The sequence below is a fragment of the Periplaneta americana genome, chromosome 8 (assembly GCF_040183065.1).
Source record: "Periplaneta americana isolate PAMFEO1 chromosome 8, P.americana_PAMFEO1_priV1, whole genome shotgun sequence".
NCBI lineage: Eukaryota > Metazoa > Arthropoda > Insecta > Blattodea > Blattidae > Periplaneta > Periplaneta americana.
In genome coordinates this window covers 122,259,178-122,274,670 of record NC_091124.1, presented here as the reverse complement: position 1 = coordinate 122,274,670, position 15,493 = coordinate 122,259,178, and the positions used below count along the sequence as shown (strand labels likewise).

Genomic DNA, 15,493 nt, shown 5'->3' with positions numbered 1-15,493 from the left:
CATCTCCGAAGAAAGAATGTCCTTATTACCGCAAATGTATGAACAAATAAAAGCTTTCACAGGGAAAGCGAAATTGTGGGAGTTGCAAGTTTCAGTGGATAACTGTTACCACTTAATTAATCTAAAATTATTACCTAATTTTAATCAAGACCAGTGTAACAAATATAATGAAGTATTGAAGGACTTGAGAAAAGAATTTGAGAGGATATATCATAAGAATACGTACTTTAACAATCAACAAGTTTAATTCTAATTTTATTATTATTATTATTATTATTATTATTATTATTATTATTATTATTATTATTATTTAATTGAATTTTATTTTATTCAACATAGTATGAACTTAAAAAAAAGAGAGATACCAAAAACCATTTACTAGAAATTAAGTATTTTGTTGTTTAGTCAACTGTCCGAAGACAGGTCTGAACCTCACATGTGATATCAACAAGGCACCACTTATGAGGCAACTAGGCCAGGAGATAATGGGATAGGGTAGCCAGTTCCTTGTACTTAAATAATTACGTAACGTATGGTTCTTCATGCTTCAGATGTCTTCTTTTTTACTCATAATATATAATTAGAAAATACATTTATTATTATTATTATTATTATTATTACTGCAAACGACTTACGAAATTTTATTCCTTCCGAAAACAACCGTCTATTGTGACAGTACAACTCAAAAGTGAAGCTTTGTGGAATTTCTCCTGCGACAGTTACAACTTAGCTCGCTCGTGCTTGTAATATGAATCAACGATCGGCTATCTTCGGGTACTGCGCTTATCTCTTCAGCTGACTACGCTATCTATATCTGCTCTGTGTAACAACTTTTATGCGTTGGCCTTGAGACGCCTGCCCTAAGTGATAGTAGCAAGAAGAAAAATGAAGAGCATAAGATTAACTGATGATATGGCATTGTTAGCAGAAGAGGAGACGATACTAAAGGATATGCTACTGGAGCTAAATGACAGCTGTGAGCAGTATGGGATGAAACTAAATGCAAACAAGGCGAAGACCATGGTTATCAGAAGAAAACTGAAGAAGGTATACTTGCGAATTGTACATGATGCAGTGGAACAAGTAGACAGCTTCAAATACTTAGGTATACTATAAGTGGTAACATGAGCTGATGTCAGGAAGTCAAAGAGGATAGCAATGACAAAGGAAGCTTTTAATAGAAAAAGGAGCATCTAATGCGGACCTCTAGAAAAAGAACAAAGGAAAATACTAGTGAAGTGCTTTGTGTGGCATTGTATGGTGCTGAAACATGGACATTACAACGAAGTGAAGAGAAACAACTGAAAGCATTTGAAATGTGAATATGGAAAGAATGGAGCATATGAAAAGGACAGATACAATAAGCAATGAAGCTGTGCTAGGAAGAGTGAGTGAAGAAAGAATAATGCTGAAATTAATCAGGAAGAGAAAAAGAAATTGGCTGGACCATTGGCTAAGAAGGAACTGTGTACTGAAGGGTGACTGAAAGGAATGGTGAATGAAAGAGAAGTTCGGGGCAGAAGATATTAGATGATAGACAACATTAAGATACATGGAGGAGATTGGAGAATGCTGGGTTTGAAGTGAAAGACCTGTCCTTGTGTACTATGAATGAGTAAAGTTTGCAACACTGGCTGATTTGTTTCTAAGGTGAAGATAAGACCTGAATGCTGACCTCTATTCTCTACCTCCAATGACCCAAAGATTCTTTCTCCAGTTTACTTTACGTGTTTGACCAGTAGTTACTTTTCCATAATCTTAAATTAACAACAACAACAATAATAATAATAATAATAATAATAATAATAATAATAATAATAATAACAACAATAACAATAACAACAATAAAAGACTTAACAAAATCACAATCAGTCAGGGGAGCAAAATTCAGATCCAAACAAACTTTATAGCTTTAACATTTAAAAATAAAGAATACGCTTACAGGTTACAAAGAGGTGGTGCAATTAGCTACAAAGAAAAGAATAATAATGTGTAAGATTAGATTCGTAATTTCCAAACAACTGGTGGGCCTAAACTTTTACAGAATTACAAGAATAGGAGCTGAGATAGGCTATAATTTAGTGAATAATCATGAACACTAGAGCTTGTTTATAGATGAAACTGGTCTGAGCCAATAGGCTATGTGGAACTCGAGTTCGAGAGGAACAGCAAGTGTTTATTTCAATTTCTGAAAATAAATCACGTTGCTCTTGGATGAGAGATTCAGTCATTGCTATCTTAAGTACCAATGCCTTTAATCGAACTATTCACATCAATGTCAGTAGTAAGCACATACAGTTTAGCTACGAGTAAATAATGCAGTTGAGGTTTCTGGTCTGGTTGCAGGTTTAGACAACCACCAGTTTTACCATCACTTTTATTATATCCTTTTAATTAAATTATTCTACATATTCTACTGAAAAACCAGAAATTGTGTACGAGTATGAAATATGCAGACATATAAAAATATACCCATAACACATTCTCAATACACAACTCAATTTCAAAACACACACCCTATTTGACTCCACACTACTACCAAACACAAATGCGACCCCAGCAAAACAACTGAAGAAACTGGGAGAAACAAGGACCTCATTAGTTTTGAGAATGACTGACACAAAGTCGAAATTAGTCAACTAGGTAATTTACCACTTTTTTTTTTTTTTTTTTTCATTTTAACACTAGAAAGTTGTTATTATAACTAGATTCTTAAGTGATACAGAGTGTTAAAAGTGTGTAATTACGATGTATAAGAAATTTTGATAGAGAACTAGAAGCTATCTATGTATCACTCCAACACTTACTATATTGAATTAAATGCAGTAATACTATCTGATTCCTAAGCAGCATATACATGAATAAAATCCACAAGAATCACAGAATGCACCAAAATATTGTAATTGCTTGCAAGATTAAATAAAATAATAGTCTTATAATGGATACCTACTCATTGCAGAATACAAGGAAATGAGGCAGCAGATGCACTAGCCAGAAAAGGTAGCACATCCATCCACAGGCCCACAAAAAAAAAAAACTACTCGGACACAAGTTCGCTCATATGGGTATTCCTAATTTTTTAATGTTTTATATACTTAATTTAATATAAATAAATATGTATTATTTTATTTTAAGATATGTATTGCTTTTATGATAAAAATAATTGTATTTCATTTCGTCAAAAGATTCATAATGCTATTGTACAAACAGAAACAAAAAAACACAAAGTAGAGGCCTTCAAAGAGAAGAGATGGAAAAAGATATGCCACAACCCCAACAAAATATGAGATGCACCCAGGAAATCAGTAGTAGCAGCCTTCAGATTAATTAGAGGGTATAACTGCATGACAAAATATCTACACAGAATAGGAATCCTCTAGTCACTTATACGTCCATTGTGCAGACTAAATGAAGAGATGGATTGGGAGTACCTCGCCAGATGTCCAAACCTCCAGAAAGAAACCATTTACGAAAAATATTGCTGTGCAAGAGGTCGAATGGCTTCATCGCCAAGTGTCAGGCATTAGAAAACAACATTATTCTCACATAGCTATCACTCGAAGCAATGTCGAAAAGAGTATATCATAATATAAGAATTAATATGACAAAGACAGAAAGTTCCCTTTTCGTAATTAAATTGTTGTTTATGGTAATATTAGTGTGGCAAAGGTGTTCATAAGACGTGTACAATACACACTTGATAATAAGCTGTTAAGAAATAAAATAGAAGCTTGTAGAGTTCAATAAGTGTGTAATTTATTTTCATATGATTGACTGCACTTATAAGCTAGTATGAACACAGTACTATCTGCAGCAGTGTTGAAAGAAGATGACTATGGTACATGCTAACTTGAAACTTCACGATAATGGGCTAACAGATCTACTCTCTAGTGATCAGCATTATTCACTGGTGACTATCCTGTCATAATGCAAGTGCTCTGACAGTGTAAAGAATTCGTGTTCGAGAGAGGGAAGTGCAATTTTTTTATTCATTTTCATTTATAACGGAACAGAGGAAGATGATGGCTAGAGAAAGTGCATCTTGATGTGGACGAAAAATGGCCGATTTTGCCTGGAGACATTCATACAGAGACATGGTTTCTTTAACTTTTTGTACATTTATGACATGGCACCAATTGCTTCGCCTAAATATCCACTGTCTACACTAGCTGGACCCAATCTAAGATCTACCTACTGTACTTATGTATCTACCTTATGACTGAAGTTAACAGTATCACTCAGTAGAGGCTTATAACATAGAGTCCGAATGATTAAGCAATTATAATATGTATGGTACTTAGAATAGGTATTCTAAAGACATAATATATTTTATCAGTTACATTGCAATTTCGTTCTTTAGACATGCATCCTGATAATGTTGTATCTTCACAATTGCCTCATGATAATTTCTTTCTATTATCTAACATTATTTGAAATACAGTATATTAACATTCTATGTATATTAGTTTAATTCTGCTACAGTTTGTACACCTGTGGAGTAATGGCTAGAGGGACTGGCCGCGATACCCGGTCAGGGCAAGTTACCTGGTTGAGGTTGTTTCCGGGGTTTTCCCTCAACCCAATATGAGCAAATGCTGGGTAACTTTCGGTGCTGGACCCCAGACTCATTTCACTGGCATTATCATCGCCATTTCATTCAGACGCTAAATAACCTGAGATGTTGATACAGCGTCATAAAATAACCTACTAAAAAAAGTTTGTATCTCACTGTTTAATTATTATTTCATAGTAGTTCACTGTTTAATTCATAAGTAACTCTTGTATACACGTAACTTTTATCTAGCTCAATTTATGGTGATCTTTGTAGCTTGTAAGTTCATTCAAATGTATGTATACTTTTTGTTGGTTGAGAGGAAGAGAAGGCCTTAAGGCCTTAACTCTGCCAACTAAAATAAATAAATAAATAAATAATAATAATAATAATAATAATAATAATAATAATAATAATAACAACAATAATAATAATTATTATTATTACTATAATATTAATGCAACACACCCTATTAATGATTGCACATTTCCAAAGGTACCCACATAGCTCAGGTAGCCGAGTTGTGCTCATGCATGGGTTCAATTCCCTCTTGAGCTGATTACATGGTTAGGTTTTATCAAAGGCTTTCCCCAATCGTTTGGCAAATGTCCAGTAATCTATAGCAAACCTCTGGCCTCATCTAGCCAAATATTTTGCTATCACCACCAATCTCATTAATACTTTAATGATCTAGTAGTTGATACAGTGTCATTAAATAAAAAAAACAACATTAAGCAAGCTAGTATAGACAGAGTTCTGTCTACCAAAACTGTAGTATCACCTTTCATTATTTTATTTCCTGTAAGCCAATATTTACAGATTGCTCTTTTCATTAATTGCACTCTTCGCTTTACCACGAACTGCTTCAAGCAGGCACACAGTTTCTTCAACAATAAATCCACTAATGTTTCCTCCCCTTCTTTTTCCAAGTTTTGTTTCAGACTACTATGCATAATAGACTGCTATGAAAGACAAGCTATTACAGACACTTGCATTACTGAGTCACGAATTAAAGTAGCGTCATCTTCAGTCATTTTCAGAGTGTGCAGCAACCACGTTATGTAATTTGTCAGCATAGTTCTCAGAAGCAGGAATAAAAGTAAATAATAAAAACTTTCAATTTATTTTAAAATGCAAAAATAGACACTCACTGATAGAATAGGCACCAAGAATTTAAAAAGGCAAAATAAAAATTGGCCGTATCACTTCTAAAAACATCGAAACACATTTAAACCTATTATAGATTTATTAATTTGTCCTACAGAATAATATCTGTAATTAATTGTCAATATTACAGATATTACTCTGTAGGACAAATTAATAAATCTGTTGTTGTTGTTTTCTAATGCCAGGCGTTTGACAATAAAGTCATTTGACCTCTTGCACTCCAATATTTTTCAAAGATATTATCATGACCAGCCACTGAAGCACAGATTTTGAGTTTGAGGTGTTCCGAATCCATTTCTAGGTTTGAGTTGCACAATGGGCAGTTAGGGGACTGATATATTCCAATTCTATGCAGGTGTTTGGCCAAACAATCATGGCCTGTTGCCAATCTAAATGCAGCTACAGACGATTTTCGTGGTAAATCAGGAATTAACTGTGGATTTTGATGCAGAGAGTTCCATTTTTTCCCTTGGGATTGTGTTATCAAATTTTGTTTGTTGAAGTCTAAGTATGTAGATTTAATAAATCTTTTCACAGAGTAATACGTAGATTTAGTAACAGGTCTGTAAGTAGCAGTGCTGCCCTTCTTTGCTAAAGCATTCGCATTCTCGTTTCCCAGGATTCCACAATGGGATGGTATCCATTGGAATACAATTCTTTTATTGAGTGATATTAATTGAGAGAGCATTTTAGTTATTTCTGCTGTTTGAGATGAAGGTGTGTGTTTAGAGACTATTGATAGAATCTATAATAAATATTAACATTTAAACCTACCAAATTTCACAAATTATTTCAACACAGTAATAAAAAGCATTAAAACATCTGAGCTCTACATTATAAGCCATCAAACTGATATGCTTAGAGAGTTAACATCAAGCAATGTAGTAGATGCTCCATTTTACATAAATGTACACTTGATAATAAAGATAACTACTGACTTTCCTACTCACCACAGCCAGTGTCCATTGATATAGGCTGATGGATGGTAACGCTTCAGTCTGTTGGCATTTCTCTGACAGATCTTTGTTAGTATGTCTATCCACTCTTTCTCTTCTACACAGTTATGTGCCTGTAATATATAAAGTATGCATACCTGTATTACAATTAAGACAAAAATATACCGAAGATACAGATTTCTGTAATGCACATTGAAACATTTGTCAACAAAAGATACAGAAAAGTTGAATTATTTGAAAATATACTGTACATATAACAGAATCCTAGATATGTTACCTGGATGTAAAGAGCTCTTTCAGGTTGAACTATTTGGAACATGTTCTTCATCTTGAAAGAGTCCTCCTGGAGCCTTTCGACAGCAAGAATCTGGTCTAGTGGAATGCAGCACAGGGGCTCCTTACCTGTTGATACCAAGCACATGGACACTGCGCAGTGTTAGAGAACCCCGGTTCAAATCATAGCATTCCAATCACAAATATCACAATGAACACATACCTTTAGTCTTGGAGTATGTGAGATCTTGTGTTGTGAGCCTAAAGTAACGCTGCTTAAAGTTCTTCCGACCAAACCTCTTCCTGCCCTGTGCCCTCTTTATCATTACCCTGCAGCAAATAGAAAAACATAACCTTAACATTTCTAGTAAACTGAACTAATTTGCTGAATAATTCTCACATAATTTCAAAATAATGAGCTTCAGTAACTGTGAAACATGTACAGTTCCTATTTTCATTATGAACGTTGAATATGTCTTAAACAGTGGCAAAGGTCTTAAGAGGCTTAAAAAATTTTAGTTACATCTAGTAACAGCAGGCTTATAAGTCCGTAATAACAATGTATTGTAACACTTGGTTTCACTCTGATTCTTCCATATATTAAGTTCACTGTTGACAGTCATTCCAGGATGGAGAATTCAGTGGGAGACTTGTAGCAGAAGCCTCTAAAGGCATGGCTACAAACCTTAACTTACAAGCTTGAGGGGGACGGGGAGGGGTTATTGTTTCACTACAGCTTGGTACGAAACACGACTAGCCTCACCTTCAAAATAATATGTTGTACTATATTGGTGTTCTGTGAATGTGCTGCATTGTTTAGTATTAGTTTACTCAAAAGTACATGCATGTATGTGTGTTACATATTAATTTTGTGTAAAATGGCTAATACTGAGGTCATTATTTGTAGAATTAAAAGAGAAACCGTTTTCCAGTTGGACGTATAAAACAAAATGTGCTTACAAAGATAGGAGCTCGACACCTTATTTAGATATTAAAATAGTGGATGGAGAAAGAAAAAAAAAATGTTATGTTTTATTTAACGACGCTCGCAACTGCAGTGGTTATATCAGCGTCGCCGGATGTGCCGGAATTTTGTCCCGCAGGAGTTCTTTTACATGCCAGTAAATCTACTGACATGAACCTGTCGCATTTAAGCACACTTAAATGCCATCGACCTGGCCCGGGATCGAACCCGCAACCTTGGGCATAGAAGGCCAGCGCTATACCAACTTGCCAACCAGGTCGACTGGAGAAAGATAAAATAGAAATTTGCAATTATCATGGTATAAGAAATATCCTTGGCTAACAGGGTGCTCTGAAACAAATAAATTATATTGTTATATCTGTATTGTTTGGGGGTGAAAATGAGTAGTCATCATCTTCTTGTGGGGCTGTGTCACAAAAAATTTTGATAGAAAACCGAGAAACATCTGCTCCATAAAAAAATATAAAGTAAACCAATTTTTTCAGCCTACTCAATATTTACACCTTAGCTTCATCACTGGTATTAAAATGTATTAATGTAAACAAATAAAAACAAAACGTAGGAGGCACTGCAAGTCTGCACTGGCAAACAAGAAGAAAATAACATAAATTAAATACATATCACAGAAGACAAACGTAGACATATCAAGTAATGTCATATTTGAATTTAATATACCTTATAATATACCAGTGATAAGAATTAACAAACTAAATCTAGCACATATAACAAACCATACATTGGGCTTTTGAAAACAAAACACTCAAAAGATATTCACTTCAGATAAAATTATCTATATGATTCTTTTGTGCAAGCATTTATACAGTATGTCAGTAGAATCATAATTTATGGTAAATTTTAATTAATTAATTCACTTATAATGTATTGTTTAATAACACATTAAGAATTTATTTACATTCATAAAACTAATTACACTCACTTGTCTGAATAGAGAACTAAAATTGCCTGAACTATGAAAAATGCAAAGTGTGAAGCTGAAGAAAAACATGACATAAAATAAACAACAATTTTCTAAAAATTGTTTTTTTTTTTTTAAATTGATAATAATTGCACCATGTTTTCTTTTTTTTTTTTTTAATAGCTACTTTATGTCCTGCAAACAGAATTGAAAATAGCTGACATACCTTCTCCTGCATCCACATGCGAATGATGGAAGGAAAAACAAAACATTAGAAAATTGTAAATATAACACACATTCCCTTGAGTTTCAATAAATGATACAACAGTTATCAACCTTTACAATCCCGATTTTCAGACAAAAGGGGACACCCTCTCTTGAGTATGAAAACTCTGCCTGAAGAATCAGTCCATGACACCTACCTGACTTCATAATGAAAGCAGTGACGAGATTTAAGAAAAATACTCAAGTTTTAAGCAAGAGAGAATGTCCTGTCTTGAGTCAATGTTCCCACTCTAGCACAAAAAAAAAATGCTGTTTGGGTAGTCAGTCTGTAATTCGTATAACATTTCACACTGAATGTAATAACAAGATTTCAGAATACATATTATAGTTGAGATATCACCATAACTAATGGCATTTACACGAACAATGATTCCCAGCACTAAATGCTTTTTGCAATAAATATAATAATGAAAACTATTTATATCTAAATTTGACTGACATCGAAATCCTGATAGATCTAATAACACACAGTTATGCTCTTCTTCTATTAATTAATAGTACAAAGTAAATGTGTTTCTGGTTTCATAAATTGTGTAAAACCAACAACTTGTAAGATAGTTACATCAAGGAAGCTTTAATAGTCTATAGCTTTAACGATAGGTTTATAAATATCTGAGTCTCTTTCAAGTTTACGTGAAATCAGCACTTTAATATCTGTATATATGAAATTCAATTTTGATAGAACTTTGTAAATGTCCTTATTATGAAACAGATCATGTAATAACATGTCACATTTTTTACATGTAATTTTTCAAACTACATGTCTAAAAAACACAAGTTCATACTTGCAAACATCCAATATCAGCATAGAACAAAATCTATAATTCCTTTACTGCAATAATAATGATATTCAAAAGATTAAGCTAAGGTATAATATATTATCTATGTAAAAATATTTACATACGTGCTTTTCACTTGTACATAAAACATGTTCATATAAATACTTGTTATATTAACTGAAATATGAGCGGAAAAACTAGGATATTTCACGTTCCTCCAATGCTTGCAGATATGATCAACTAAGATTTCTATGAAATTCTCCTAGTCTGGCAGAGTCGAATTCAATTTCTATATTGGAGCATATGTTAGACGGAAACCATTACTCATAATAATAAGGTGATAGGTGAGAATGATGATTAGAAAAGCTCAATTCTGATGGGGGCAAGAAATAACCAGTAAATTTTATTTTGAGTCTTCTCAGTCAGGGACAGAGTTCTTTTGTGTATTGTAAATGCAAACACAAACCTCTCGCATTATTTTCTTCAATTTAAATCACTGCAAGAACTCTTATTACTAAATTCAATACTGTACTCTCAAATGGATTTGAACTTGCAAGCATTGTAATATTCAAACACTAAAAGGGGTCTATCTCTCTTCTATGTTTTTAAGTTGCAGTACATTGAAGAATGTATGGATGCTGTCTCATAAATATTGTCGGTTTTGGTGCGAAATTTTAGTTGGATCGGGTTGTGACAAGAAATTAATTTAATGTTCAAAGTAAACGCTATTAGATTCTATGGTCTTGAGATATCTTTCACCAAGATTTGCTATCCTGCGACAGTACCAGTTTCTGGTTTTTGATGCGAAGAATTCAGAGATACCCATTTCAACAGCTTCCAGGTTTCGGAAATTTCCTCCACGCAGAAAGTGGACCATGATTCGAAACAGATGGTAATCTGAAGGACCAAGATCAGGGCTATATGCCAGGTATGGTAGCAGTTCAATTTCCCCCAATTCCTGGATTTTTTTCATGGTTGTTCGAGTAGTATGGTGTCTTGCATTGTCCTGTTGCAAAAGCATTCTATTTTGATTAACTAATATCAGGTATCTTTGTCTCGAAACTTCTTCATGAACTCATTCTGGCTGTTGAGAATGAAGATCCACATCGACAGCATGTCCGTTTGCAACAAACAAATCACACCTTTAAAATTTCACCAGACACATAACATTACTATGGGGCCGAACCATTGTTTTGAGGTGTCAGGGTTGTGCTAATATACCCATTTTTTATCATATGACAATTCTGAAAAATCTAACATTGATGGGATTAGCAATAAGCTGACAACAGATATACAATCTGTGTTGAGCCTGTGCAAGTGTCAATTCATAAGGTACAGATCTACAACTTCTATATGATTTTCTGAGAGTCTTAATGTAATGATGTTTTGTAATCTTTGAAGCACCAAACTCCTCTGGCAACCTATAAGTACTTTTTTTTATGGATTTTCTTTCAAAAGTCTGCATGTATTCTCAATAATCTGTACCTTAGGTCTTCCAGGACATTGTAAATCTTTACTGTCTCCTTCTCCGTTACTGAAATGCAGGAAGCATTGTTGTGTTACATGCTCGCTACTTCACATATCAATGGATTGAACAGCAACCTCTTATGTCAAAAAATTCAATTTCACAGGAGAAAAAAAAATCTTAATATCTTGAAAACGAACAAATTTCCGATGTAAGAGGACATTTAAATCTCTTCTTGTGAAGTATGTGTCCATGCTTTAAGGTTTAATATGTGTTTTCAGAGGATTCTGGAAAATTTCTTTCATTTATATTTTTGACATACGAGGTTGCTGTTCAATTCCATCAATATTCTTTGAGTCATGGCAACCAGGGCTTGATTTACAGTTTCAGACACCACCTTAATGAAGCACTGTCTGTGCGGGTGGGGGAGTTTGCAAGCTCTAATGATTATTTGGCTATGCTGGGTAGGGCACCCATACCAGACAGGCCAAAGATGAAGAATCAGATGAAAAGTGTCCTGCAATGACCTACCTTCCTATCTCCATTTTTCTCTATCCTTAATAATTCTAAAGTCCAATCCCAAGGTATGGTGCGACCTATGCTGAGGGGGTGAATGGCACAGGGCAAATGTGTCTTAAATAGGGTATCTGGATATCAGGCGACCTCCAGAGTATCAGTCTTACCCGGACAAGCAGGGCTCTACCCAGGCGGACTCTATACATCCCTAGCTACTCGTGGGACTAACCATGAATAATAAAGGAAAACCTGTTTCTGAAGACCACATCCATGAGCCCTCAGCAACCACAATAACAACCTCCTCTGACGAAGCAGCTCTTTGTATTGACAATTGACGACTGTCACATGCTCACAATACGCTTTAATAACCACAGTGTCATGTAAATTGCATTTTCCAACTAAAGAAAATCATTAAAATCTTACAAAACACCAAAGTTAGAAACCCAACATTACTTACGAGACGACCTAATATATCAGATGAATAATATACAGTGTAAGTAATGAAGAGTGTACAATATTCTAGATTATGATGGGAGTATTCCAATAAAAAATACGAATTATTTGATTCTTGTAAGCTCTCGAGATATCTATATATATAAAATTTGAACTGGTAATGAAAATTACGGGAAAATGGCTGAACGGATTTTAATGAATGACCCGTCATTTTGAAGCTTGGCATCCAAGAATTTTCAGAAAAATAGTAACTTTCAGTGAAGCGTCAGTTTTCCTACATAATTTTCCTATTTTCCAAAATCCATCTTTCGTCAGTTTTGAGAACTAATTGCAATTCAGTATAAAACAAAACACATTCTACAATAAACAATAGGCTATTACATGAAGGCCATGATCTGCAGGATTGCCGACATATTTAGAACTCAAATTCAATTCATTATTAAAAACTTCAAGATTTATTAAAAATAATTTTCAGGTCTGATTCTGTGGTGTATAATTTTCTCAATACAGCTGTGTATTGAATATTAAAATCTACAAAACTTAAGGTAGTTTGATGACATTATTACCATTAGAAATGAAATATTATTATAGTTAATGCCATGATGTACTATTTTTCATTAATTATACAAATTAATGCTATATTGATATTATGAAAGTGAACCGTTTTGGGGTTATGTAAGTAGATGTAGAGAATATCTTAAATTAGATCTTCATTTCTATAATTTACTGAGTGGAGGCTATATAGTATATAACTACAAAACTTATGTAAGATAATAATATTGTTATTAAAAATACATTTTTATAGTTATTAATCAAGTGGGGTTGGGTTCTTTTCATATACTTAATGGCGATGTGGTGTAGATATTTATAAGCGTCATTCTCTTCAGTATTGGCTCGAGAGAGCTCAAAAATTACAGATATTACTTACTGATAAAATAAGAAGCCTACAAAATTATGTAATCTCCTGATCATTTCAGCAAGATCTCTTAGCAGGATAAAATGATTTTACCCTCTACATTTCAAGCTCTACATGCAGCAGCTATTCCAAGATGCTATGTCTATTGTTCGAAAGCATAGCAAACCTGACTTTTGTTTTAACTTTAACCTACAACCCACACTGACCTGAAATAGCTATTGCTTTACTCCCATATGAAAACCCATTGATCGTCCTGACATTGTTACTTGAGTTTTCGCATTGAAACTAAAAAACTGAAGGTGGATAGGTTCAAGAAAAGTATTTGACATAAAAAACCATTCAGAGGGAGTATTTTCATTATTATGGAAGCAAATAATTTACAAAATGTCTGATATTCATTGAAAATAAATCTGAAAATTTTTTATTTGAATGTCTAATGAACTTAGTTTGCAGCATTTGCTGCACAAGCCACTAGTATGTATATGTATATGTATATGTGTATATATATATATATATATATATATATATATATCTCGAATTGTGAACAAATATTCAAATATTTTGATGGTAGACACTGTGAGAGGTAAAGAATGAGAGCAGAAAGAAACAGCATACAGAAGGAAGTTCTCAAGAATGATTGTTCATCAATCGTATATATTCGGCTGACTTCACCTACAAAGATGGGGTGGTTGCATGCAATAAAGACTTGCTCGAGATCATCTCTCTCTGTCACACCTCCTTCCTCTTTCTTTCTCTCGTCTAATTACGAAATACAGAAATACAACATCTTTATCGGAAGTTGCAGATGGCTACAGTATGTGATTAGAATAATAAAAAAGTATAAACTCCTGTGCTTGCACAATTCACCGCTATCATTATCGCCGTCATGCTGAATGTTGGATAAGAAAATCAAGACCTACTTGAGAACAATCGAGGTGAATAATCAAATCGTTATTCGAATTATAAAAGTATTCGAGAATTTTTAATCGAATACATGTTTTGATTCTTAATATTATTTGAGAACAGATCATTCGATTTGTAAAATTATTCGATTCTGCCCATCACTAATTCTAGAAACTCATTCCTGATATTATTGTGAAGAAAAAAGTTCATTACATGCATGTGTCCGATTTTGAATAGTTTTGGAAATAATCATGGTTCTTGCTTTCGAAAAACACAATCTCGTGAACTTCGCTCGAGGTTTAGAATCACACTGTACTGCAAATAACTCCCACTGCTTGGAAGAATGGACAGAGAATTTCATAAAAATTCACAACGAATTGCCAATTGGATCCATTGTTGGCAATATTGTTTGATTTATTAGTAGTATAGGCCTATGTACTATGTTGACGAGCAAAGTTCACTCTCAGGTGAATATTTGCACTACTATAGAAGATGGGAACTTTGAAAATTAATTTTAATACAAATGTTTCTAATGAGTAATAATGTAAACGTACATTTATAATACATTCATTACCATTTTCCTAGATATTTAAATGCTTATACCTTCAAAACTTCCACATTCGGAAGTGTGTAACTTAAAAATATTGCATATAGTATGTTTGTTTATATGAACTTTTTTCATCACAAATATCAGAAATCAGTTCCTAGAGTATTACAATCAATCTGTATGTATGGTCTTCAGATATTATCTTCTATGCAAAAAGATATACAGTCTTAGGAAAAAGTTTTGTCACACAGATACTTTACAAGTCCCAGAAAGGAGGCAGTGCGCATGATCAGAGGACGAGCGACCTGGTTCACAAAAGAACAACTAGTTGAGGTAATAAAATTAGTTTTGTTTCGTTGTATGTCTGATCATGCGTACTGCCTCCTTTCTGGGACTCAAAGTATCTGTGCAACAAAACTTTTTTCTATGACTGTACACTTATTGTCCTATTAGGAATGATGTATTAATGTGTCAAAGCAATGTCTTACCCCTCTTTGAGCACAACAGGAGAATCTAAAGTACGATCTCCTGGATTGGACGAGGCAGAGATGATGTCAAGAAACTGGCGCATAGCCTGCAGGTACTTCTCAGTCCAGAAATCTTTGTACAGAGCTGACATGTATTCCTCTTTACACGTCTGCTGTGCAGATTTGCAGCTTACCAGATTACCGAGACTCTGGATTGTCTTTGAGATAAGCGTGAGTGTGCGATTTGTTTGCGAGTCCTGCAAATTTCAGAAACAAAAGCAAAATGTTAACAATTGGTTCTCTATATATAGTA

General features: G+C 33.8%; 1 protein-coding gene across 2 annotated transcripts in view; it reads right to left on the bottom strand.

The window, feature by feature from the left end:
- Nucleotides 1-15,493, bottom strand: part of RasGAP1 (Ras GTPase activating protein 1) — a 102,668-nt gene that overhangs the window by 25,448 nt on the left and 61,727 nt on the right. Inside the window, exons 11-14 of one of the 2 annotated variants that reach the window (XM_069833550.1) lie at nt 15,202-15,437; nt 7,172-7,278; nt 6,953-7,101; nt 6,670-6,788 (exon numbers count right to left, since the gene is read on the bottom strand). In XM_069833550.1, the coding sequence (XP_069689651.1) occupies nt 6,670-6,788; nt 6,953-7,101; nt 7,172-7,278; nt 15,202-15,437 (611 nt within the window). The remainder of the gene's footprint in view (nt 1-6,669; nt 6,789-6,952; nt 7,102-7,171; nt 7,279-15,201; nt 15,438-15,493) is intronic. The other variant, XM_069833551.1, reaches the window with a different exon arrangement.